The sequence below is a fragment of the Scatophagus argus genome, chromosome 16, assembly GCF_020382885.2.
Source record: "Scatophagus argus isolate fScaArg1 chromosome 16, fScaArg1.pri, whole genome shotgun sequence".
NCBI classification, from domain to species: domain Eukaryota; kingdom Metazoa; phylum Chordata; class Actinopteri; family Scatophagidae; genus Scatophagus; species Scatophagus argus.
Window position 1 is genome coordinate 779,296 of NC_058508.1, and position 27,673 is coordinate 806,968.

General features: G+C 41.2%; 1 protein-coding gene across 3 annotated transcripts in view; it reads right to left on the minus strand.

Annotated features, from left to right (window-relative positions):
- Positions 1–2,639: 2,639 nt before the first annotated feature.
- Positions 2,640–27,673, minus strand: part of smg1 (SMG1 nonsense mediated mRNA decay associated PI3K related kinase) — a 73,154-nt gene continuing 48,120 nt past the window's right edge. For 2 of the 3 annotated variants that reach the window (XM_046414819.1, XM_046414818.1), the window contains exons 41-64: positions 27,343–27,572; positions 26,889–27,140; positions 26,597–26,735; positions 26,239–26,348; positions 23,935–24,153; positions 23,403–23,596; positions 22,879–23,051; positions 22,035–22,314; positions 20,640–20,912; positions 19,191–19,425; positions 18,775–18,986; positions 18,494–18,650; positions 17,595–17,784; positions 15,647–15,927; positions 13,761–13,970; positions 13,480–13,617; positions 11,481–11,633; positions 11,223–11,402; positions 9,469–9,696; positions 9,131–9,342; positions 8,939–9,039; positions 6,647–6,823; positions 5,770–5,876; positions 2,640–3,892 (exon numbers count right to left, since the gene is read on the minus strand). In XM_046414819.1, the coding sequence (XP_046270775.1) occupies positions 3,815–3,892; positions 5,770–5,876; positions 6,647–6,823; positions 8,939–9,039; positions 9,131–9,342; positions 9,469–9,696; positions 11,223–11,402; positions 11,481–11,633; positions 13,480–13,617; positions 13,761–13,970; positions 15,647–15,927; positions 17,595–17,784; positions 18,494–18,650; positions 18,775–18,986; positions 19,191–19,425; positions 20,640–20,912; positions 22,035–22,314; positions 22,879–23,051; positions 23,403–23,596; positions 23,935–24,153; positions 26,239–26,348; positions 26,597–26,735; positions 26,889–27,140; positions 27,343–27,572 (4,529 nt within the window). In that variant the 3' untranslated portion in view covers positions 2,640–3,814. The remainder of the gene's footprint in view (positions 3,893–5,769; positions 5,877–6,646; positions 6,824–8,938; positions 9,040–9,130; positions 9,343–9,468; positions 9,697–11,222; positions 11,403–11,480; positions 11,634–13,479; positions 13,618–13,760; positions 13,971–15,646; positions 15,928–17,594; positions 17,785–18,493; positions 18,651–18,774; positions 18,987–19,190; positions 19,426–20,639; positions 20,913–22,034; positions 22,315–22,878; positions 23,052–23,402; positions 23,597–23,934; positions 24,154–26,238; positions 26,349–26,596; positions 26,736–26,888; positions 27,141–27,342; positions 27,573–27,673) is intronic. The other variant, XM_046414820.1, reaches the window with a different exon arrangement.

Consider the following 27,673-nt stretch of genomic DNA (forward strand, 5'->3'; position numbering starts at 1 on the left):
CCTACAGGCCAAACATTGGGGTGGATGGACGCTGTCTACCTGCTCCCCCGAGTGCTGACTCACCTGGAGAATGCTGGGAGCGCTGTGAGAATCATGTTTTTTGACTTCTCAAGTACATTCAACACAATTCAACCAGTGCTGTTGAGAGGGAAGCTGGACAGAGCAGAAGTGGATGGACATTTGGCTGCTTGGATCATCGACTACCTCACCAACAGGCCACAGTATGTGAGACTGCGTAACTGTGTGTGTGAGGTGGTGATCTGCAGCATGGGGGCCTCCCAGGGAACAGTACTCTCACCTTTCCTCTTCACCTTCTACACTTCAGACTTCACCTACAACACCAGCAGATGTCACCTTCAGAAGTTCTCTGACGACTCAGGCATTGTTGGCTGTGTGTCTGAGGGGAATGAGACGGAGTACAGGTCAGTCATCGTGGACTTTGTGGACTGCTGTGAGCACAACCACCTGTGCTTAAACAGGTATTTTGCAAAACACACAATGCAGAAGCAGATAGTGGCAGTAAAAGTACTACTCAGCAAGGAAGTGGAAATGCCTGCGTTTCAGACTTGCATAACAAAGCGGGGAGAGAATAAAAATGTAGATTCTCAAGTTAAACACAAGAAATTGACACCCCCTCGCCCCAAACCATATTTACACATGTACAAAGTTGCTCATGAAAATTTTAAATTTTTTAATCATGAAAGTTTTTTAATTTTTTTCCCCCCTCAAATCCCCCAAAAGACTCTTTACTGTGGTGTTTGCCCTCTTTTCTCTTGCCATGGCATTCTTCTTCTCTCCTTCCAGATTTCAGATTTTGTGTGTGTGTATGTGCCAGGAATGCATGTTCAACATGTCTTCACTTGTGTGTGAATAGGTTTATTTGTGAGTGTGTTTAATATGAGTGGCAGCAGATAAGTGAGATTTTAATATGTCCAGGATCATTAAGATGTTTAAAATAGAAATACTCACATCATTAGGCTGAGGTTGTGGGTGTGAGGTTGCAGTTTTTGGGGCCTCTTGAGAGGCTCTTCTGGAGGAAGCCCTGCCCTTTTCCAATTAAAATGAAGAAGAATAATACTAAGTGATATGATTGATAATAGAATATTTACATTTATGAATGCTAATAGTCTTATGATGATACACCTACTCTTTGGAGATGAATTGGGAAGCTGAAGATGGATGGAATAACACCATCTCTGAGTCGGACAATCTGACCTGTCCTATCAAAACACCCCTGTTTAAAATGTTCACTGCAAAGTACGGGTGAATCACTAGCAGTGAATCTTTCCCTCCTCAAAACCACTTCCCACTTGCGAAACCTTCAAAATGAAAACGGGAGAAACATTTTACAAAGGAAGTCAAGCTTATTTTCTACCTTCTTCTTCCTATTCTTCTATATCCTCTCTTACTATTTCCTATTATTCCTATTTACTTCTTCTTCATATTTCCTTCCTTCAAATGTCTTAGAACCTTTCTTCAACAAAACCCCTGTTTTGATGTTGATAATGAACCAAAGCTGCTGAAATTGTGAGTAAGATAATTTGCAAACTATTCTACAATCATTTGTTCTGTTGTCTGATTTTGCTGGTGGACATAAATACAGTACAGTAATGTTCTGTTCACAAAGTACAACCAATAATAATGTTCAATCTTACTTGTGAAAAGTAATCCCCCGAGCCCTGTTTTCAATAGTCAGCAATACGCCGCGCAGTGCTCAGACATCTTGCTGCTTTGGTAGTTTGAATGAATGACCGGTTCAAGATGGCGGCCGCATTTCTCGTGCCCCAGCAGCCAATGCGGCGTCTGCTCTTTATTATGTCTAGGAGGATGTTAGCCAAGCTGACATCCATCATGGACAACACCTCTCACCCTCTGCATCAGACAGTGGAGGCTCTGAGCAGCTCCTTCAGCAGCAGACTGCTACACCCTCAGTGGAGGAAGGAGCTACAGCAGGTCCTTCATTCCCACTGCGGTTAGACTATAAAACTCAACAGTGTAGTTCTGTTTTCCTCCCTTATGCAGACTTGTATATAGCTGTATACTGTACTGTTTACTTGTAAATTGTTAATTTATTATATTTTTTTTGTAACTAATTTTGCACTCTTTTTCTGTTCTTGTGAGCTGCTACGACAAGTGAATTTCCCCACTGCGGGATCAATAAAGTTCATCTTATCGTATAACCTTGTGAAACTCGATGCCTGACTTTTGCGTGTATGGAGGCCCCAATCATTAACAATGAGCAAACTGATAAATCTGATAAAGTAGGACTTAAACCAGCTCCTTTAATGCCAATTAAATGTTCCAGTCTATGTAGTAAGGTTTTCCAAACTAAGATCTTAACCTGTGATGAGGTGAGATGATGTTGGTTCATTTTAAACCACTCATGTTTCTGAAACAGTTTAATGCCCTGTTGAAATTTGAAAAAAGTTCAAGCCCCTCTCCCTAACACCTCTTCCTGAACCATTTGGACCTTTACATCCTGAGTGTTATGAGAATATGAGATAATGCTAGCTGCCTGGAGACTTTCAATCCTCGTGTTAACGTGCTAGTCTGTGCATGGGTATGCATCCAGTTTATCATTAAGTCGATGTAAAAACTTTCAACGTTTTTACAAAAACGTTAAATGAAACACGCACCACTTCTCAGTTTCATGTTTATTTGCCATCCAACAAAATCCATTAAAAGCTTTAAGAATTAACATTTGCACCATCACCAAAAACATAATTTCTTCCACTAAAAATGTAAAACTAGAGGGTCAAGATTGATAAAATGCAAGCATTGGGAATGGGGAGTGAGTATGTATTGATTAAGCAAAAGCTTCTGACAGGCAAGTCAAAAAAGGCAGAAATCTTCTACTACACTTCTATTAAATAAGGATTAAGGACAGTGACAAAGCACAACACAGACTAAAGACACGCCAAAGAAAAGAATGAGACAGAGGTTCTCCTTCTTATAAGTGACTTTATCTTTATGTGTTCAATCTAAGCTCAAAATTAAGCCATCCAAAACTATTTCACATGACAGCACATTTTAGTTTTATTTACAAAAAGCACAAACAACCTTCCTGAGAAAACAACTCCACCGAGTCTTTCAAATCTTGGAAATCTGACATGTCAAAGACGTCTTAATTGCTAATCAAAGTACAATTTGATTATTGTTTTCCCACTTTAATTTCTTTTCATTTCAGGTGGATGTCCATGTATTCTTAGGAATCCCATTGAACCTTCATTCTCACCATCCTGCCCAACCGTAACCCACTGGCCAATTGGAATCACAACACCAGTGAGGAAAAGATTTGACAAAAACAAGTGTGTCCCTGTGCATCCCGGTGAAATCCTACCCACAGCACATCAGCTGCGCTTTAGAGAGAAACTGCTCACTTCCTGTTTCATCCTGACCTGAGGTGAAGTTTGGTTGGCTCAACAGGATGAAGCGATGCTTAAGGGTACAACCTGAAAGGGTGTTAAGCAGGTAAGGGGGGAAATGCATTTCCAAGTCGAGGGTGAGGAGGCCTTTGCCCTCCTTTCCCTCCATCCCATTCGGCACTGCTCTGCCTGGTCAAACACCAGAAAAGAAAGTGGGGCCGCAGGCCCACTAAGAGTTGTGTTAGCCCAATCGCCGAGGGTTGGGGGAGTGTGGTTGCAGAGCTGCAACGAGGCCACTGCCCCAGGTGGGGGGCGGACTAAGCGTCTGCTTCTCATTTCCTCCCCCCAGAGTGGCTGGGTGCTGTTCTTCCGACACCATAGGCCCTCTGGACTCTGGTGTGGATCTACAAGCCTTTGCCGGACCAAAGACATTGAAGGAGCATAGTGTTTCACACCCAGGCAGTCCAGCCCTCATACAGCTGGGCTAGGTTGTCCATGTTGGTGGCCTCCTTGATGACAAAGTCCACCTGCAACAACAAAAAAAACAACAGTTCAGGACACATATTCTACAACGTGTATCTCACTGACCCCATCTCTTTTTGCGAAATACTTTGTTACAGTGGTGACTGATGCTGAATCCAAATATCTGTTCACTCAGAAGCAGACATCTGCTTGAGTTGCAGTTCACCAGACTTCACCGTTACAGTTACCCACAGTTAATTGTAAGACAGATGTGACATTGGGAGTTCTTCCGATTGCTGACTAAAAAAAGAAATATAAGTTATTGTTGAATAATTATTGAGGCAATTGAATCATGTGGGCCAGAAAAAATACTCAAGACATCATGACACAGAAATATGTGTGAAAATATATGTAGAAATATAGGCTATAAGTGTTGTTAAAATTAATTTTATTATTGTAGTCTTTAGGCCTGTCTGTGCCGTGCAGTCTTGCGTCACACTATGCACATCTGAGGTCCATGAGATCTCGGTCCACAAGTCCACAGGGTGGACATTTGGATTCTGACAATGAGTTAGGACAAGGAACAGAAATAGGTAGCAGCATCTCATTTTTCATTGTCACTGGTTAAAATCAAATGAGACAAAGGATCTGTTGCTAGCTAATGTTAATAAAACTAATAAAGAAATTTGTTAATGGGTCAAAGTTAAACTTGGCTAACAGGTTTTTGTGCTCTGTGCAAGCCAGTGTCAATGCTAAGCCAAAGATCTTTTCCAAGTCATTTCAATTCAATTCAATTTAAATTTATTTCTATAGCACCTTATACAATCAAAATTGTCTCTAGGTTCTTTGCAGAAACCCAGAGCCTGAACCCCCGAGCAAGCAGACAGTGGCAAGGAAAAACTCCCTTTTAACAGGAAGAAACCTTGAGCAGGACCCGGCTTGCAAGGGAGAACTATCCTGATAGAAGAACAACATTCAGTGGCTGAGCTGATAAAAGGTAAGCTAAATGCTGGTTGCGCCTTGTACTTGATTATATGTGAAAAAATGGTGGGAGCTGTTTATTCTTGTTGCTCAAATTAGAGAACAAATTAGTGGGATAAGCACAAGAACACACAGGACATACAAGACAGTAAGTGCATTGTCCACAGACTGCTTACTGACACACTTGCACTATTTCATGAAAAAAGTTTAAATGTGTGTCATGGAGAGACATACATTTACAAGCTTTTCAACATCACCTATGGGTGATTTTTCCTACTATACCTTCTATTGATTTCAGTCTGAATTCTGCTACCTGTGAATAACCATATTCCAAATGCCCAGAGCTATCAACCTACACCTGATCACTTTCTGCAATGCTAAAGCATAGGCAAGCTTCACCTGCGGGAAATGTATGACCATTTTGTGTATGTCTTTTATTTCTTGTTTTTGCAAAGATTTATCAATTTTTTTTAGCGCCTCCCCAAATATTGCACCAAAATTAAATTTCAAACTGAAATTGAAGAAAGAAAACTGACTATGCTTGAATTACAGCTGCCACTATCAGTCACTTAATTGATTAGTTTATCAAAAGAAAATTATCTGCCATTTTGAATATAGGTAAATCATTTCAGTCATTTTGTTCAAACAAAAAACATGAAACACTTGCTGGTTGCAGCTTCTTAAATGTAAGATTTTGCTGCTTTCCTTTGTTGTTTATGACAGGAAATGAAGAGTCTTTGGGTCCTGGACTATTGGATTGGACAAAAGAAGCAATCTGAAGATGTCACTTGAGTTTCTGGGAAATTGTGATGAGAATTGTTTTATTCCCAAAATTTCTTGACATTGTTAGAAAAAAAAGATTATTCATAAGATTAATGGGCAGATTAATCAATAATGAAAATAGCTGTTAGTTGCAGTCCCAGTTTGAATTACCACAAAAAAAGTGTGTCTCAAGCCTTACTTGCTCTGTGATGCTCATCCTCCTGTTGGGATCAACGTCTCTGCCTTCCAGCTTGGCTTTCACTCTCTTCCACACACTGACTGCATACGAATTCCTCTCTTGGACAGCTACAAGACAGCCAGCAGGAGGTTCAGAGTAATGAAGTGGGATATTATGCATTCAGTCATTCTGTTCTTTATTCACCCCTCTGAAATCCAGCTTCAAATAAATGTAGCTCACTCAAGTTAAAAGTCTTTGCACCACCCCAACCATCTACAACCTTATTTTTTTTGCTTAGAAGTCTGGGTTTAAGCCACTGACAAATTCTGGTTCATTTTGGTTTTGAGTAATGTTCATTGGTAGAAAATGTCTAAAAATCCAGATGCCTCAGTGGATGTTTTCTTGTTTCAGATGTAATGTTATGGTCATGTGATGTTTATACTTATTTCATGTGGTTGATATGTATGTAAAGCAGGAACAAACAAATTTTTTTCCCTTGGAGGGCCAAAACTGAAACTTGATTGCGGCCCACCAAAAAGCAAGCATGTATTATTCTACTGTATTGTTGCAAATGCAAAATGGTACATGGATCTGAAGTTCCCTTAACTGACTGACTTAATGTGTCATTCTGCTCGCCATGCTCAAATTATGAAAATAACTGTTAATACTTTTATCCTACATTTTTTTCACCTCACATTAAAAATGGCATTAATAATGGTATATATAATTTTTTAATGAATTTTTAATCTTTTTAGTTACCAGAAACATCTAGATGGCCCAGTAAAAAGTTATGGTGGGCCCAAATTTGGCCCAATGGCCTCACTTTGGGCATTCCTGAACTAAACTGTAAACTAAAGGATATCCAAACACAGATCAGCACAGAGAGTGAATACAGTACCTCGTCCTGTTTTCGGGTCTCGTACAGCCCTCTTGGGACTGGGGTTAAGGCCTTTGCTGTTCATCAGCACAGTGCTGGGTGGAGTGTCAGTGGGGGTTTCCAGGTTACGTGGCAGAGCTTTACGCGCATTCTGGGACATTGAGTCTGGCTGGGTCTTCACCCCACTGCATCTAACAGCTGAAGTCAAACCATATATGACATGGTGTATGAGAACATAAGCCAAAGGAAGACACAGTGAGAGAAAAACAGAAATGCTGGGGCAAGTCGATTGTCAGCAGATGACCCCTCGAGGTCATTAGATGACTCCGCCCTCCAGCCCGCACGCACGCATGCACTTCCAGTGTGGCTGTAAAGTTTGTAGTTTTCTGCATAGAACAGTCACAGAGGGCAGTTTGAATTTAGTCTGTATTTTAGAAAATAACCTTGGAACTGAATAGGTACTAAGGGACTAAAAGTCCCTGTGCTTGGACCAATGCAGTATTGGTCAATACTGATATTATTAACAAGCAATTCAGAAATTTTCATTGTTATGAAACCAGATGAAGCCAATCAGTTAACTAACTGGCTGACCTGCAGTTTATAGGCCCCAAACAAACAAAGCTTACAAACACATTTACTCACAAAATAGCTGTTCTGGATGACATTACCTTGGCATACACTTTTCATAAGAAAAACATTTCAAAGACTGCCTTTTTTCACCTCCAACATTGCAAAAATCAGGCGCATCCTGTCTCAAAAAGATGCATGAAAATTAATCTATACTTCTGTTACTTCCAGGCTGGATTATTGCAACTAAGTCTCTAAAGACTCTGTCGATAATCCAGAATGCGGATGCATGTACACTTACAAGAACTAGCGATTACAACTAGAGATTTTTGTTATTATTGCATCTCTGCTTTGTTGTATGGGTGGAATGTTTGGCTGTTTGGAGATTTATGGATAAGGCTTATGGGTTCTTGCAAATTAAAGAACATTATTTCATAATGCCACATTTATTTCATGGCTCTGTTTATTTCCATTTCAGAAACCAATTTCAATTTATTTTTTTCATTTATTTCTATAGAACCTTATACAATCAAAATTGTCTCTAGATGCTTTACAGAGACCCAGAGCCTGAACCCCCGAGCAAGCAGACAGTGGCAAGGAAAAACTCCCTTTTAACAGGAAGAAACCTTGAGCAAGACCCAGCTTGCAAGGGAGAACTATCCTGCTGATAGTCGGCCGGGTGAAGGGGGGGGAGAAGAGGTAGACAGGACAGAGAGGATGAAAGAGAGAGAGAGAGAGAGAGAGAGAGAGAGAGAGAGAGAGAGAGAGAGAGAGAGAAACATACATGCAATAATCATCATAAATTACAAAGAACAAACATGACAGGTTGTTATATTTGGAATTCTGAAGACTGTATTGTATGTATTTGTTATCGTGCGGATAGGATGGAAGATGTTAGTGTGTCAGAGATTGCATGCTGGCCTTAGCTTCTGAAACTGAGCTCAGCACCGCTTCTCTCGAAATGTGTCATATTGCAGTGCAAAAAAGTTTTACCTCGCCACTGTCGCCAAGCGCTTGCTCATGGGGTTTTGTTGGAGTTCTCTGTAGCAAAATTAAATGAAAGAGTTTGGTCTAGATCTGCTCTAATTTGAAAGTGTCATGAGACAAGTTCTTTGGCAACTTCTTCCTTTATCTGCCCAATTATTTCTACAAAATCAACAAACAAGCCATGTTGATCAGTTTCAGCAGCTAAGGTCAGCATGCTATCACTGACACCACAAACATCTTCCATCCTATCTGCACAATGGCTTCTGCAAACTGGTGCATTTGCTTTGGCCTGAAGATAACCACACCCCCTCATTTGCATATCACAAATGGAAATAAATAGAGCCATGAAATAAATGTGGCATTATGAAATAGAAGTCCTGTGAAATAAATTAATGCGGTCTTATGAAAAATGTAATTTTGAAATAAATGTAATTTATTGGGTTTATTTATTTTTTTCATTTTGAATAAAATAGCTCTCCATACTGATGCACATTATTACACATTAAATTGTTCTCAATTTTGAATGTTTTCAAAATTGTTTAAGTATCTGTGAAGTTAGTTGTTAGGAACATTCCTAAATCTGCCCTATTTAGAAAGTGTCATGAGAATTTTTGTTGACATTAGGCACAAATGAACTGAAACCACTGGAAACTGAAAACAGCAGTTGTTCTAACCTGAGAAAGAAGCTACAGTGTTCTGCCACCTTTAAACACCACAAAAATGTAGGGGGATATTGTGTATATTCTTGTGAGTGTGTACCTGCTGCAAAGCTCGTCTGTGCTGCAGAAACAGGACTGGCACATTCACTGTCTCTGTCTGTCACCAGTGGAGAGGCGAAGCCCACTAGGCCATTATACACACTGTAGTGATACACACAGAATATTAACACAGGATTTACAAGGGGAAATGAAATGTGTGTATGAGAGAATGTGTGTATGTGAGAATAATTACCTCTGGCTCTGTGAGTGCAGTTCTTTCAGGGTAGCAGGAACATCCTCCAGCAGTTCAAGCTGCTCCTGGTTACGAGGCTGTCCACTGGCCTGGACTACAGTGAATAAAACCAGCTGGATATTGTCCTGCCATGCTTTGTACTCCAACAGGAAGTGACGCACGCTGCCCTCATATGTCACCTCTTCACCATCAGCCAACGCCGTCTCTTCATCCTGTATTATGGAATTAAGACAAGTGGATGACTACTGGGTCACAGCTGGAGCAGACTCATGGGTCTGCATACTGTAAAAAAGACTGCATGAAAAACCATGTGTGAAGTAGCACAGCCTTGAGAGTACCTTAGCCATGGCTCTCAGCAGATACTTGACATCAGCCAGTAGGCGGTTGTGGTTGGACAGAATGGTCTTAATGGAGTCAACCAAGAGCTGCAGTGTCTCTCCACAGGACTCAAGCTGGTGCTCCCGCTCTTCCTGAGTCCTCCGCTCAACACTCAGCTCCTGCTCCAGCTGCCTCTGGGCACAACTTAGCCAATCAGGAGTACCAATGGGCAGGTCCAGCACGGGACTCTGTCATGATCAAAAAAGAGCTTAGCGCTATGGATGAATGTCTTAAAGAGTGGGCCCTTGTTATGTTTTTCTAGTGCATGGACACAAAGATGGCCCTGTCTACTGTACTGATAGTGCTGCTGGATCCAGAACTCTCTCCATGGCCCTGCCCAGATCCTGCTGCTCTTGCTCTGCACTGTTCTCTCTATCCTCCCTGTCTCTCTTCTCTCCCTCTGCTTTTTCTCTCTGTCTCCCCCTCTCCTTTCTCTCTCCATCTCCCTGTCTCTCCTCTCCCCCCTCTCCCTCCCAGGCGGTCACAACAGAAGGCCGTCTACACTGGTCTGGTTCTGCTCAAGGTTTCTGCCTGTTAAAAAACAGTTTTTCCTCGCCACTGTCGCCATATGCTTACTCAGTGTGGGGTTTTGCCCTGGGACCTGTTTCTCTCTGATTCTCCTCTTTTTGGTTGTTTTTTGTTGTTGTTGTTGTTTACACACCTGTAAAGTGTCTTGAGATAACTGTGTTATGAACTGGCACTTTAAGTAAAATTGAATTGAATTGAAAGACACAAACATTCAGGATACAAGATTCTGCTAATGGCTTCACATTATGTCACTTACATAAAGGTGGTGGTAACATGCCAACATATGCAGCAACAATGTGCCAGAAAGGCAGGGAAAAGAAGACTGCAAGCTAGTAACATGGATGTAAACTATGCAGGATTAAAATGAGAAAATAAATCTGCTTTGCAGAAGTTTTACGGGATAGAAACTGCATTCAGCAGTTTTGTTAAACCTAAAACATAAGCAATACGTTTTAGTGAGAAATACAGTGTAAACATAACTTTTGTTTATAACCATGATTCCAAAAAAGTTGGGATGTTGAGTAAAACAGAAAAAAACAGACTATGGCAATTTGCTAATGGCTCACCTTTGACATATATTCACTTGCAAACATACCAATTTTATATATATGTTAAAATATCTGTTTATTCTAGATTTGACGGCAGAAACATGTTTCAAATAAGTTGGGACTGGGACAACAAAAGACTGGGAAAGTTGTGGAATGTTCGAAAAACAGGTGAACAGGTTCATTGGTAACAGGTGACTGAATCACGACTAGGTATGAAAGGAGTATGCTTGAAAGGTTCATTTCAGGAACACTTTATGTTTACTGACAACAGTTTTACAATGTGTTTGCAAATGACTGAATTCTGTTTTTACTGATAATGTCCCAACTTTTTTAGAATCAAGGTTATACAAGAAAACTCCACAGGCCAACTTTAAAAACAGACCTGATATGGAAACCTGATGTAATATACTAAAGCCTGCAGCTGCAAAGAGGATTTCAAACATGTAAAAATTATTTTAACAGCATTTTTTTTAAATTTTAGGAGCTACAATAAGGAGCATCTTCAGAGGTCATGTACTTTTATTTATAATGAATAATCTGATTAAAGCTAATATTAGAAAAACACAAATGCAGCTAAAAAATAATGCTTTATATTTCTGAGAGCAATATCTACTACAGAGGTCAGAGACCTAACCCACCAGTCTGTGCAATAGTTGCAGCTCCAGTGGAGATACTGTGCTGCTAAACTGGGCGGCATAGGAACAGGTTTGCTGGCAGCGCTTCAGTAGCTCAAACAGAGCTGCATCCAAGTTGAGGGCCTCCGGGGATCGGGTCCGAAGGCCTTCAAAGTTAAGGATGGTTGAACACAGGAAGGTGACCTAGAAAGGAAGCAATGGTCATGTATCAAGTGCTTGCAAGATGGAACAGTTCAGTCTTTTAAGTTCTGATTACGCTACCTGGCTGGTGCGCTGGTTCTCTCTGGCCACCATGGCACGTCTCTCCCTGATGGTCATCTCAAAATCCTGCAGAACAGGGGCGAGCGCTGGATTGGCTCCACCAGCCCACTTCAGACGCTGCTCGATGCTGCCCTCCAATGACACCAACTTCTCCTGAAACCAGCAGTGAAACAATGCAGAATATGTATTTGTTCTATTAATATTTTCTTTTAAGCTTTTCAGTTAAATCATAACTACTCTTAGGCCAACAAAATAAATAAGACTTCGTCAAAACATACTATACGGCTGGGTATCATCAGTGTATAAAAATACTATTTGTTACAGGGTCAGTAGTAGTGACAATAATGTGAAATACTGGATATGAAATTGTTTAAGTATATTTAATTATATCCCCAATATGCTCCCTGGGCGCTTGATGCAGCCCACTGCTCCTGTGTGTTTCACTGCATGTTGCATGTTTGTGTGTTTCAATCAGTGATGGGTGTGTAATACATGCGTATTATTAACATGATATCAATATTTCATTTTTTTTAATATTGCGGTTATTGTTATACTGCCATACCCCGATAAAAATGGAACACCTCTAATCTGCAAGTCAAATCTGCAGCACAGATGTCGCTTTATATTAAGCATGTGAACTAAAATGTATTGTTTGTTAAAATAATGGTATCGCAGCTGTGATGCTAGCATGTTAATGGGCATTTCTACACTGTATTAACATTGAGCTAATGGCCTAATCTGTCATTCAAACATATGTAAAATCAATTAATATTTAAAAATAAATAAATAAATTCAGGCATCCCAATAAAATAATCGAGTGAATTGATTTTCCCCACTCCTAATAATTACAATAATAGCAATGTATAAGTAAATAAAGACTGCATTTATGCTGCGACATAGTAGCATAATAATCACCTCAGTGTGCTGAACAAGTAGCTAAAAAGACTACTGTTCTTACTGAATTCAATTTATTTCTATAGCACCTTATACAATCAAAATTGTCTCGAGGTGCTTTACAGAGACCCAGAGCCTGAACCCCCGAGCAAGCAGACAGTGGCAAGGAAAAACTCCCTTTTAACAGGAAGAAACCTTGAGCAGGACCCGGCTTGCAAGGAAGAGTCACCTGCTGATGGTTGGCAGGGTGTTCTATATTTGATTAAAATGTAGGCCCTATTAGTAATACCAACTATAATAATGATAATAAGCTAATAGCCAAATGATGATAAAAATATGAATCTCCACTAGGCATCTCAACTCAGTAGCAGTTAATCAAAGTGGCTGAATTCAGGAAAACATTGGCAGCAACACTGGAGAGACCAATAGGTCCAACACACTCTCCACCATAAGCATCTCAGCTTTCAACAGATGGATATACAACTGACAGTAAGAGAAAACCTTCCTGCCTTGTTTAAGAGATGTACCTAATGTTCAGTTGTGTGTGGTAGGAGGGGTGGCTGTCAAGAACCCACATGTTGCTTTAGCAGGGATAGTATGGTGAAGGATATGCTCATTCTGCATCACCTGGATCTTAAGCTTACAAGCTTTGTTCTCAATGGCATGACATTATCATGTTGAGCCACATGGAGAAAAGGTAAAATTAGTAGAGGTGGCTTCACATATGGTTATGACAAATACATGAAGGTCCCTCTGCAGACCAGCTAGGACCATAATTATTTTAAACTTTATTTATGGCTTTGAATTTCTGAAAGCATATGTCACTAATCCAGTGTTTCTCACACCTGGTGGACCTCCTGCTCTGCATGTTTTAGATGTTTCGCTGCTCCAACACACTTGATTCAAATGACGAGCTAATCTTTATTTTGTATTTATTTACATCCATGTTTTCCAGCTTGCAGTCTTCCTCTCTCCTACCTTTGCCAAATCTTGGTTTTGATCAGTGGAATAGTGTGAAATATAGTGTGATATTTCAGTATAGTGTCATGTCTCGGTGGGGACATTTAATTGATAAACGCAGATATGTATATTGTGTGATACTGACCTGAATAGCAGCCATGGCTCCCTCATCCTGACTCAGCTTGTACAGCTTTTTCTTCATGTTGCTGAGGATGACAGATCGAGGGGGAATGCTGACACTTAGAGGCTGATTAGTGGGGCCCAGAACATCTTCATGTTGCCACTGTGAATACACACATGTAAAAGTTATACCTGTAATAGCTAGCAATAACAACATTCTTTGTCTTGTCCCAGTCTCAATCCCAGTCTTTGACTAGGATATGAACGCGGCTCAACATAAGCATCTACACACACTTCAGTCTGTACCTGAAACATGGCGATGTGCAGCTGGCTCCTTTGCAGACTGGCTTTGGCTGCCTCCAGGTTGGTGTCCAACCTCCTGAGCAGGTCTACTTTCTTCCAGGCAGTGTCATAGGAGGAGGCCAGCACTGTGGCTCTGTTCAGCAGCAGCTGGGAGACCTGACCTGATGCTAGGCTCTGTTCCATTGCCTTCTTACAAAGCTCATCCAGTGACACCTTGAGAGCCAAGATAGAAAGTGCATGTTGAGACCTTTTTGTGAACACTGAAATAGTAAAATTGTCTATATGTAGTCTTATCCAAAGTATTTTATTGGAAGCTTAGGCTGTATGTAGCCTAACTCTTTTGTTATCTTAAAATTAAGAAAATTCTTGGAGACAATCCCTTGTCCCTTCACCACCTTAACCTCCAGGCAGCGAATTAACATTACCAATAAGATGGATGAATAAGTGATGTCAGTACTGTTATTTTTTAATTTAGATTTTAGATTCCAAGGAGTCATTTTTAAAAATAATATACACTCACTCACAACACTCTATTATTTTTAGTAATAAAAAAGCACTGGTAGAAAGAATAGCAGTATTGATAACCAAAAGATACCACCCCTCTTATTAATAAAGCTCAGAATGCAAAATATTCGAATATTAGCCATGTTTATGACATAAAAGAAGAGTCATTAACACCATTGTACAAGTGCTTGTTTCTGTAGTTCCTCAGAGTGATGAGTTTTCTCTAGCAAAACCATCAGCTGATTGCATCATGTCAATTTCAAGGCTCAGAATCTCCTAGTTAAAACCTCATTCAATGAAATAAGATCAACTTAAGTCCAGAATCTTCAGTATTTCGAGCAAGTAACTTTTGGAAAATAACGTGTGTCACAGTGAGTAGGTTAATGTTATTGTGTAAATACAATTTAATCAAAATCTGATATTCTTTTACTATTTATAAAAAGATGAATTAATTGTATTTTATCTCATTCTTAGGATGAAGCTATGAGTTATCAACATTAATTAGGCTGCCACTCAAAACTGTTTCTGTTTATGACTTATGTTGGTTATTTATTGTTTTAACAATTTTCCAACACTGAACCCTAAACATTAATAGGTTCAATACAATGTTGAAGGATAAAGGAAGCACATTTGATACTGGATTCAGATTGAATAAAGTGCTGAAACCTAAAAAGAATTTGTAGACAGCTTAATTATCGTTTGAAAAATTACAATTGACTGCACAGGACATATCTTAAAGACTAAGACGTACTGAGTGTTGCATTAGTTCCTCTACCTCACTGTTAATATAGTTAGCCTACTGCCTATCGCTGTACACACCATATTGTCCATTGCACTAGTGATTTATAGTTAATTTAACATCTGTAAATATCATTTGTAAATTGCGTTATAGTTTCCGCCTACACTGGATGCACATTTAAGCACATATCCATCTGTATAGTATGTTCATAGTACTTAGAAACCCTGTATATTATGACAACTACCTGTATATCATGTTTATATTATATCTGTAGCATAGACACCTGTACATACCCTATACATACTGTAAATTATTGTATATCTGGCACTTACTGCTTATTGCACTTCTGGTTAGATGCCAAACTGTGTTTCGTTGCATTGTACTTGTACATGTGTAATGACAATAAAGTTGAATCTAATCTAATCTAAAGGTATGATTGAGGTATTATTTACAGTGTAGATAAAAAAAAATCCTTTCTCAGTATGACTAATTACTTAGCAAATCTCTCTCTGTCACACACACACACACACACAGTCCAACCCTTACCTTAACCAAGTCTTCACCCTAAAATTTAATTATTTACATTATGGAGCCGTTTTGTCCCCACATTATAAGCAATACACGAGCACACTCAAACAAAATGTACCTTACTCTCTGCACCAAAGTCTTTCGCCTCCACCTGGGCAACAATATCCAGGCCAAGGAGGGACAGGGTGCTGCAGAGGGCCAGGCCGAGGGCTTGGCTGGGCAGACCCAAAACCAACTGCCGAACAAACTCAGCTGTGAAGACCTTGATGGGGAGAGTCATCTTTTCCTCGCTGATGACTGTCACACTTGAACCTGTCGCAGTGGGAAGCCGGTACAGTGACTTCCCCAAACCAACTGGTCCATTTGTAGGTAACAGGTCGTCAGCTATTGGACAGGTACCTGAGCACATGACATCTGTCACATACTCATCAGACAGCAGGTTGACAAGCTGACCGGTCAACTCGTAATACTGATTGCTATGGACAATGTATATAATAATTGAAATTTCAATATTTACAATTGTGGTCAAAACTTTACATACACTCATCATGCTCATGAATTTCATGTCAATACTGTGATTTTAATAGTTTCTTTGCACTGTTCTTTTTCTAGGCAGTGTGATTGTACAATCTACATCTTTAACAAAAAAACATAAACAAAAACAAGAATGTGGTGCACAGGTTTCATTCTATTTTGTGACTTCTAAGGCTTCTAAGCTGACTTCCTGGTTAACAGGAAGTTAAGAGGCCAGAAGTTAAGCGGCACAGTGGTGCAGTGGTTAGCACTGTCGCCTCATAGCAAGAGGGTTCCAGGTTTGAATCCCGGTCTGAGCCCTTCTGTGCAGAGTTTGCATGTTCTCCCTGTGCCTGCGTGGGTTTTCTCCGGGTACTCCGGCCCACAATACCAAAAACATGCACATTAGGTTAATTGGCTACTCTATATTGCTGTGAGTGTGCTATATAGGTGTGAGTGTGTGCTTGTCTGTCTTTGTGTGTCAGCCCTGTGAATGACTGGCGATCAGAGAGTGCTTATCAAGAGAGTTTTATATCACTATGGATTAATAATGTCGTCCTTGCTCCAAAATCAACATCTTCAGGATCGACTCAAGTTTGCAGCTGACCACACGGACAGAGGAAATGCCTTCTGGAGGAAAGCCTTATGGTCAGATGAGATGAAGATTAAGCTCCAGCTGTTAAAAACGGTGGTGGGAGCATCATGCTATGGGGATGTTTTGCACAAAGTGGATGGACTAATGAAGAAGGAAGACTACCTCAAAATGATTCAGCCCAATCTCAAATGATCAGCTACACAGTTGAAACTTTCATTTTCATTTCAGAAAACACAAAAAAAATTAAAAGTTGGCAAAAAAATTCATTTTTTTTTCTATTAAAGATGTAACTTGAGGGTGGCAAGGTGGTGTGATAGTTAGCACTGTCGTCTCACAGCAAGAGGGTTCTAGGTTCGAATCCGGGGTCCGTCCTGTGCCTGTTCTCTGGGTACTCCGGTTTCCTTCCACAGTCTCAAAAACATGCACATTAGGTTAATCAGCTACTCTACATTGCCCCTAGGTGTGAGTGTGTGATTGTCTGTCTTTGTGTGTTGGCCCTGAGATTGACTGGTGGCCAGTCCAGGGTTTGGCCTGCCTCTCCCCTGTTGTAGGCTGGGATAGGCTCCAGTTACCCTGACGGATAAGCGATATCAAAAATAAATGGATGGATGGATGTACGTTGTACAATCACTCTGCCTCAGAAAAAAAACGTTAAAAAAACCATAAAAAGCTTAATATTGACATGAAATTCATGAGCATGATAAATGTATATAAACCTTTGACCATACATCAATCAAGCCCAGATACAACTGACCAAGAATAATGTTCTCTGCCTGGGAAATATTAATATACACACCTGTACAGTCTGATTTGGTTTAAAAAAAGAGCAGAAATTTAGTGATGAACATTTTACAGAATAAAAAGGATTACAATTAAATTGGTACACATTGTTATAGACATGTTCTGTATGAAGTTCAGGTAAAATATCTTATTTTATAGGCTTAAAGAAACCTCTTACCTGACAGAGTCTGAGCAAAGGAAGCACACAGCCTGAAGAAGTCCCTGATGGTTTGCAGTCTCTTTAGAAAGAATACTTCTTCCATCAACTGCCGCTGATTCAGGCTGTCAAAGAAGTGGAGCTGTGTGGCCCGAGTCTCCCTCAAAACATCCACCTTCCTCCAGGCTGAGGGCACCTCTAGGGAGCTCAGCTGAGAATAATGAGGAGCAGCCGATAATCAGTTGACAGTGAGTGAGAGAGAGAGACAAAGAGAGAGAGAGTGTGTGTTCCTGGAATACTCTATAGTGTAAATAAGTGATTAAGAATTCCGAGTGTGACAAAGACATTGGCTCAGTCTGGAAGACTTAAAATCTCAATATAAAAAGGTACAAGAAATCCCAAAAATGAAAGGGACTGTTGACTGGATGCTTTGCTTTTCTTTGTTTGAACCCCAGAAAATTTAATCACAAATCACACTTTGAATCTGCGATATTACAAAAGGGTCACCAATAAATGAGAACATTGCAATAAATAAATGCATATTAGTTTAGCTGATTTTCAGCATGACAACAACAACTGCTAGTACTAACAGTCAAGCACAATGCTAGCTATATTAGCAAGGCAAGCGGACCTACAAGGAGGCTAGAAGCTGCGACCAGCACTAGACATGGCCCTATAGATGACATTTGCTGAATGGCAGGCTGCACTGTAACGGGTGATGGAGGAAATGGCTGGATGTAGTGGCACATTATTAGCATTCAAGGTCACAGTGACCTCTCCGGCCACAGCAATCACCAGCGTAGAGGCATAAGAAAATCCAAAACATATCAACACACACTTCATGCAGGTGAAAACAAACCGCATGTCATTTACAGCCTAATATTACATTCATTAGATCTGAAAGAAAACATGAATGCTACCTTCTCTGTGAGCTGCCCAAAGGCATTCTCTAGCTGGGTGAACATGCCATCAAAGGCCACCAACAACATTTGACCCGCAGACATCTTTGGTGTGTCCTGATTCGGTCCATCCATGCTTCGAGGCTGGATCAGCTCAGAGTATTGTGCACGCAGCATTCTAAGACCATTAAATGTTTTTCATTTTTAGACATACTAAAAAATGAATCATTTGCAGGTTTGCAATCAGTTAAGCCAGTGTGTCTGATCAAATCCATGAGTGAAACTCCATAGCAGTTGCTTACCTTGTAATGTGGAGACAGCGGTTGCGCCCATCATGGTCCGCACCCGTGGTGGCCTGCAGGCTGTCGGCCAAACCCTGCAGGCCAAGACCGTCAGAACTCTGCTCCACCAACTGCTCCAGCTCTACCAACATGGACTCCAGGGTGGGCTCTCCTTTTACCATGCAGCGCAGAGCCTCTGGAAAGATGATCTGATGGAAGTTGGTGTTCAGTTCCTACAGTAAACAAAGACACATCAGCAGAGGAAATTGGCATTTTTTCCCCCAACAGAAGGTGAACACTCTAACAGCCGCATTTATTTTCCTATAAAACCAAAAGCATTACTTAAAATTCTAAGGAATGTCTAATTTCCATCCAGAGAAAAAGGCAGCTTCTAGTTGTAACAGGTTGATTTTGTCTTATTTTGAGGTTGCACCTACCTGCAAGCAGGTGTACACAGCATTGGCCAGGTAAACAGCCTGGGTGGTGGCTGAGGGTGCAGGCAGCTCCAGGTCATGGTGCAGGAGTGTGCAGCGCTGTAGCAGTGTTACCAGGGCACTGACATTACCAGTCATACTACAGAGCTCCTCCAGGAACCACGCACCATCTCGAGATGTCAGGTCTTTCAGCTGCTCTCCTGCGCTGGCAGCTGCACTCTCCATCACCAGGTTCTGCCTGGAGAATGAAAACACAGCAATATTCTGCTTCATTTTGTCAGTTACACTTTTCAGGAGGCAGTACATTTCTAAACAACACTAGGGTGAAACCTAATATATTGGTGGAGCATGTACGGTCAGTGGTAGCATCTATTAATTATTATTATTATTATTATTATTATTATTATTATTATTATTATTAATTCTGAGGAGGTCAAAGGCCAGTGGACTAACTTTACTTTTGAAGGAAGGAAACTCTTGAATTGTGTGCATTTTGCTTGTGAAGTTACCAGACAGCTCCAGTAACTTCACAAGGTTGTGTTAATTTACCTACGGACTGCATTATCAACAACAGCACAGGCTCAAAGACCGATCTTTAATAGCCGGCTGTGACCTAACTGTAAGTTTAGCCATGGTTTATGTTATTTTAATATTTGGTTTATGAGTTAACCTGTTAGTTTGGCTAACGTGGCTACGACCACCACATTTTGGATTGATGTTGGACTAATGCTGTTAAACTGAGGGACAGTCGGGAGAAACTGTGTGAACATTAAACTTCATTTGAACACAGCAAAATAAGAGCAGTAAGTTGTAAATATGCTCTGACTGATTGGCCACTGATAATTGGCCAATATTCTTTCAAAATAATCTGATTGGTAAGCTCTATGAAGGCTGATGTGGATCCAATCAAATAAATATGCAAGAGAGCTTCTCTGTGTGCCGCTTAAATGCCAAAGTGGACTGTAGGGCTTGAATGGTGTCCCACTGTGTGTGTGTGTGTGTGTGTGTTTGGCAAAAGGAGCTCACAGCTAATGAAGACCAGCTGAATAAAAGATGCTTAAGGAACAGAGTGTCCATCTCAATAACTCAAACAAAAAAAGTGAGACTGAGGTGGGGACCATGTAATAAGTGGGTGTAGAAAAAAAGTCTAGTAGCATTACGGTACATAACTATGTTGATCATTTTGAAAGAGCAACACGTCAGTGAAGAAACTCCAACACTCTTCCCACCAATGGTCTAACTTCCTCACTTTGTAACTCAGTGAGGTAAAGAATTTATGTTCACGAGCCAAGCCAGGCTTTGCTGCAATACAATTGATATACTTGTGGTGTGTGAAGGTTTCGGAAATATAGCTGGTGTAAAAATAGCTTATTTTAGCGATGTAGTCACTTCTGGATGTTGTGTCACTAGCTATATTCCTTCAGTCTGAGCAGAAAACAGCACGCAGCACACCTGCAGAGTGTACAGAGGGCAGAGGTGATGATGCCAGCCAGACTGAGGGAGCCTGGCTCTCCGTTCTCCCGGAGGAACACTGTTATGCAGTGCTCAATCTCCTGCAGCTGCTCCTCGCAGGCTGCTGCATTTGTGCCCTCAGCCTTGAGTCTCTCTGCTTGCTGCATCACACGTTCATTATTGTCAGCTACTTGGTGCTGCAAAGTCAACTCCACACTGGACAGGAACTGGCAGGAGCCTGCAGGAGCCTGAGGAGCAAATAGTACTTCATACCTGCAAAGGGAGAGGGGAAATAAAGACCAACTGTGACCAACAAATACAACCAAATCAACTCATAGTGTGGATGTGGATTATCTTGAGTAACCAGGACATAGATACAAGAAAGTTTTCATTATTATGGTGGAGTAACACCTCTTAACACAGAAAAGAGCCTGTTGCTTTTGAACAGCTACTGTCATGGGAGGGTACAGAGAACACAAAGTAAGAGCAAAGGTATTTTAATGCCTGTTCAAAAGTTTTTTGTAATACTACACTGAGACTGTAGCTGCACAGGAAACAAAATGTTATAAAGGGAATGGTCAGAGCAAAGTGCTGAGGGAACAGAAGACAGAGCAGCTTTACTTTCCAGTGTAGTAACGACTGCCATTGGATGCAAGAGCCCCGCAAGTACATTAATACATAATGTTAAAGAGTTTGTTCATTTAGTGGCAGCTGGTCATCCTCGTTTGAAATGTTTGCTCAAAACTGAATGGAGCACTTCAAGTTTTCCATTAATTTGTTAATTTAACTTATTCTAATGTGTGCCTTGGTGCCTTTGTTATCCCCCTGCCAAACAAAGAAAAAAAATTAAATGCAGCTGTTTTTCTTACTGAATTATTATTTCCACACTGGTAAACTTTCCTCACCACTGTCACCAAGTGCTTGCTCAAAGGGGAATGTTGGGCTCTCTGTATTACAGTTTAATTAAAGAGTTTGGTCTAGTGTCATGAGATAACTTTTGTTGTAAATTGGCGCTATATAAATAAACTGAATTGAATTGAATTTTACAAATTGCACTTTGTAAACAATTAAATGAAATAAAATAGCAATACAGTCAGATTATCAGTCCAGGATTGATTATTCATAAACCTAAATTACACAAAAGGTTTAATTTGCTAGCTAACGTATGTTAAAGGAGGCAATGCACTTTGACAATTAACTTTGTGTTTGAAGTGATAACAACAACAAGCATGTACTGATATTTATCTGCCCCAACCCTCCATCTGGTCCCAAGTCAAAAGTTATATAATCATCAGTCACACCATTTAGTCAATCAAAAATTTGTCAAGGAAATGGTATAAGGGCTCTTAGTAGTTTCTATGATACCATAAAGAAAAGCTTGCTGCAGTTCCTTACTGTCTGCAGATGTGCTGGCAGTGCTCTACTGACATGTCTGTCAGCAGTTCCTCCAACCAGGCTTTCCACTGGTGGACACGGTGGAGCAGCAGGGTTGTCCGTGGGTACAGCAAAGCCACTGTAGCATAGCTGTGGAGCTGCTCCAGGCAGCCACGAAGGGCTCCACGGCGCTGCTGAAGCAAGGAGCTCACCTCCGCTTCCAGACTCTCACACTGGCTGATCAGGTGCGCCTGGCCTGCATTTTGCAGGAAGGCTGTAGCTGGTACATAGCTAGGAGGACCTGGAAGAATTAGACAATGAAGAACAAGACGTAACACAGCTAAACAAAACAAGAAATAAAATAAAATGCTCCATGTGGCATTTTATCAAACCCATTTATAGAGATCTTGCAGGGAATTTGCTGGATTTGCTTTCTGATATTAGACAGGACGTGTTGACTGAGGAAGGAAGTCTGCATCTATGTATCTACATGGCTTAATGTTAACATAATGTGAATAAAAAACTACCTTTACATTTCTGCCTGAATCACATCTGATACATTTTCACTGGCAATGGTGGTTCTTTAACAATTAAGAGAATTACTCCCATGACCCCATGCTACGCACATATTTCGTTTTGAGACCAAAAGTAGCAGAAGTTCCATACTTGTGTTTTTACATTTTTAAATGCAACAAATATATTTTTTAAAATACTTGTAGTGATACTCAAGGTTCCCTTTCAATTTAAATGTGAGTGTAACTCTAATGAAACACCCCATGGTAATTGATTAAGTACATCATATCTAGAACTACTTTCAAGTGCAGCAGTATGTAGTTTTTATTCATTTATTTCGAGCAGGACTAACCAAGATCTATGGGGCTGCTGATGTCTTGGAGCAGGTTGGCCAGCTGGGTGGCCTCCAGGCTGGAAAATGCTGCCTGGTACTGGGATATCCACTGGTCAAGGTCAGCCAGTTTATTCTGAATGGCCTCCTGCACTGTCCGCTGCCGCGACTGGAGCTGGGTGTGTTCAGAGTACCTGTGATGAGGAGGGCTGGGTGAGTCAGCGGTCAAAATGTGGTGCTAACGTAAGGCTGTAAGTGGCCCTCCTCTTCGCTACATACGAAGACAGAAAAATCTGGAACAGGACTGTTAAGCAACTCAAAGTTGTGTGTGGTTTCCAAAAAACTGGGTGAATGAATTTAGCTAAAACTTTCTGAAAATAGTACAAATAAAAACTCTGAGCAACTCTGACCATTTCATAAGGACTCAAATTGAGCTTAATAAATTTGTTGAGGTACATAAAATAATCCTTTGCTTAAAATAACTTAGAGCCAAAGATTCATGTTAACAAGGATTTGGAGTAAATGAGTACTATGCTGTCTCAGACCTTTGCTCCAGGGTGAGAATGAGATGGTCTGGATGGTTCTCTGCTCCCTCCAGGAAGGCCATCTCCTCCTGAAGTTTGGCTTGTAGTTTCTCACCCTGGCAGAGCAGTTCCTGCAGGACCAAGTACTCTTCCACAGCCTCTTCCACCCGTGGAAGCACCGCCAGCATCTCATCACGATTCTTAAACCAGTTAACCTGCACACAGACCACACATTTGACCACTTACACTCAAGATCTTTTGCTTCTCGAACATCTGTGCGTGTTTACTTAACAAATTTTTCATTGCCGGAAGTGTCGTTTTTAAAGGGTTCAATCAAAATCTTTCCCTTAACTGGACCCAGCAGTCTAAACCTTGCTGACTTCATGCCTTGTTATCTTATTCATCAAAGAAGTGGGGATTTCAGTAAGACAAATGAAACATCTAAAATCATCATTTGGAGCGGTAAAACACCAGCTGATGTTCTATGATATAATATAACAGCCGACTGATCCCATGAAGCCCAAGAAGCTGTCAACTGCTGCTAGAAGCTCACCTTGATCTCAGCCACCCTGGAGGAGAAGAGCGAGCGTGTGATGTCCCTCTCCATCTCCCTCTTGCTCTGCTTGCTTTCAGCCTGTTGGCCTCCCCCTCCATACACTGCACCAGCAAAGCCCACCTCACCTCCAGCAGTCCAGTCAACCAGGGGATCATAGACAAAGGCCTCCAACAGGGTCAGTAGTGTCTCTCTTCCACGGCGCATCATTTGAACTGCCTGAAATGACACATCTGACTTCAGCATTTATTCAGCAGCAACTATCTACAAGACACAAGAAATATTTTTATTACAGATTAATAATAGGTCCTGCACACTGTTTGCCTTGAAGTTATACCCTTTAATGGCAGATAATGACTTTAGAAGTTCTGAAATGAAAATACTAGTGTAGTGTCTGTTCAAAAGGTGCCTGTTTCCCTTTTACGTATTTATTTATTTTAAAGATATGACAAGCGCTTTTTAGACCTCTCTCTACTCTGACCTTTCTATAACACATTCTGCAAGTGCACCTCATGATTACTTTTATTTTAATCGATTACTGTAATGATTTTTTATTGGTTAGTTGATTAATCTGATTAATTTACTAATTATTCTTACTTTCTCAACATCACTGTTGTGTTATGATAATAATAATAATTTGTCAGATGCTAGAGTAAACTAAACAGGATGGCATAGTCTTGCTGTTGCAATCTTAATGTTTTTCTGCAATCTTTGGCCTAGAGGTTGGAGAAGTGGTTTGTACCCGGGGGGGTTGCCAGTTCGATTCCCCCTGGACTGGCAGGAAAAATATGGGTGTGGTGGAGTGATTAATAATGCCCCCCCCCCATAAGTCAGCTGATGTGCCTTTGAGAAAGGCATTTAACCCCCAATTTTCTCCCTGGGCGCCTGACAATGGCAGCCCACTGCTCCTGTGTGTTTCACTGCATGTTGCATGTGTGTGTGTTTCAACCAGTGATGGGTTAAATGTAGAGAAGTAATTTCCCAGCTGCGGCAGAAAACTAACACTGCACATCACTCTGAACACACCATCCCCACTGTCAAACATGGTGGCAGCAGCATCATGCTGTGGGGGTGCTGTTCTTCAGCAGGGACAGGGATGCTAGTCAGGGTTGATGGGAAGATGGATGGAGCCAAATACAGGGCAAGAAGAAAACCTGTTGGCGTCTGCAAACTCTGAGACTGGGGTGGAGGTTAATCTTCCAGCAGGACAATCACCCCTGCAACGTGATCCAATTCACCACCAGGTGGTGATAAGTTGACAGCTCTGCTCCTCTCTTCTCCCAGCTGTATGTTCTGTATGTCCAGAACATAGAGCAGCAGATCCGCTGATGCGATGATAATGTCGATCATTGACCTGTGACCTGGGGTGTCCGAGTGCCAGGTGCACTTGTGGACACCCTTATGTTCGAACTGTTATTTGGAATAAGCACAAACAACAGTCATCACCTGTTCCTCAACCCGAAGGTGCAGGGAAGTAACCCTGTCGTTCACTGGGGTAAACCCCAACATACAGGCAGAGAGCCGGGGGGCTGTAAGTAAGCCTACTCCTGCCCTCCGCCTCTCACCCAAGGCAACTCCAGAGAAGAGAAGAGTCCAACCGCTCTCAAAAAGACTGGTTCCAGAGTCCAAGCTGTGCATAGAGTTGAGACCGACTATATCTAGCCGGTATCTCTCAAATTCTGTTTTCAAGATACAGTACTACTTGCTTTTGTCGGTATATAGGAAGGGGTCTGTGACAAATTTTCCATCGACTGTGGTCATGATAACCTGTCCAAGGTGTGTAGCAGTTATATTGCTTCAACATGCCAATCCCAAATTGCAGAGCACCACATAATAAGGTCTAAAATACTCCCACACTTTAGTTGATTGTGGGTGTGATTTTTTATCTGCAGCTTAGCCATGCTCTGACTAGGTGAAACCATCTTTGCTATCCAAATGTACATATTTAATTGGCTGAGTAGCATCACGTGAGATGATATACAATGTATGCCACTGGTCTATCTTTATTGCCTGCTAGAAAAGCTTTGCCCCTTAAACAACAGATCCATCAGAATAATTAATAATTTATTGGTTATAGGTCATGCAAACTACTTAACACTCAAGATATGCCATTTTTGAAACTGACCAATTGATGCAATTCAACAAGCATAATGGTGCTGTAATTGTTAGCCCAGTTTGATTTTTAACATGATTTGAATTGAATAATGCTTATAAAACATGGTTTTGTGTTAACGCTAAAATGAAATGGACTATCATGGAGCAAATCTGTCTGCAGACGCAACTCTCGCATCCTTGGTCAGTCACCTGTTCACAGGACAACCTGAAGATGCCCTCCACCCCAGTGACTCCTAGAGCGGTCTCAATGTTGTGGGTCATCCTGAATGGGACCTTCTCTGGCACCCGCAGGCTCTTCCCTAGGGACAAACAGATCACACACAGTTATTCATACAGTGAAGTGGTGTATTTGATCTGAAACTCTTCTAATCTGGATGGTATGTGTCACATCCACCTAGAAGCAGGGGGCCCAGGTATCCCCCGAAGAAGATTGTGTTGTAAAGAAATGATCCAAGTTACTCACACCCTCCGCCAGTGGATCAAGTGTACACAGTTTGCATCTGATTAAACTGACCCAATGCAGTCAAGTAAACCATTTGAAACTGACCTTTTTCAAAGCAAACATTGTAGTCAATGTGCACCACTTCGCCAGTGGTCATGTCAATCAACACATTGTCAAGATGACGGTCACCAAGGCCGATGACGTAACCAACCATCGACATAACGGCAGAGGATCTGGCGTAGGACTGCAGTATGAAAGAAAGCGTATATCAACCCAACAACATTAATGCCGGATGTTTGTGCAATTTCTTTTCAAAGGCTGATGTGTGACGGGACTAAAACATTTTCTGTAATATCCCTGATCACTCATCAGTTCAGATTCTAAAATGAATGGTTACCTGAGTGACCCTCCACCATTCATTGGGTGTGGTGCAGGAACACCACAGCTCTTTGGCCAGCAGGTTGGAAGGCGTAGCTTCCATTAACTCTTTCAGCACCTCCTTCATGACACTGAGAGGCCAGTCTCGTCGTGTCACATCTAGACTGAGCCCCACTGCCTTCAAAGCTGGCCCAATGCGGCTGTAGTACAGTTCACTAGGGCGGGGTACCGGAGGCATGGGCTGCTGCTGCTGTTGCAAAGAGTCTTGGCCCTGGTTAGGTCAGAGGAACACATCAGTTTTACTCTGATTAAAAACAGTTAAAATGCAATGGCCCAGAACACGATGTTCTAATAGGATAGCTAGTTAGAAAATAGCCTGGTGTCACTTTGGAAAACATACCTGCTGTTCACCTTATCCAATGTATGTCTGTTTATCACTTTACAGTGCAGAATGGTATAGAAGGAAATGTTACCTTCTGAGTCTGCAGCACAGCTTCCCTCTGCTGCCAACGCTTGTAGAGGCCAAACAGTGGTGTGGCTCCATCCACCCACTGGATAAGTCCTGATCGGGTTCCAAGGGGGGTGACAGAGTAGTGGCGGGCATGAAAGCGTGGCTTCTCTTGCTGGTTGATCTTTGTGAACATGGTGTTTACAATTGACAAAAACTGCATGATGCGCTCATCTAAATGCAAATCCTCCAGACCTGAGAGAGACAACACATTAATCACTACTTTATTTTTTGAATCAGGTACAGTGTCCAACAAGAAAGAGGAAGTTCTGAATGAATTATTTCTAATTTAGAAC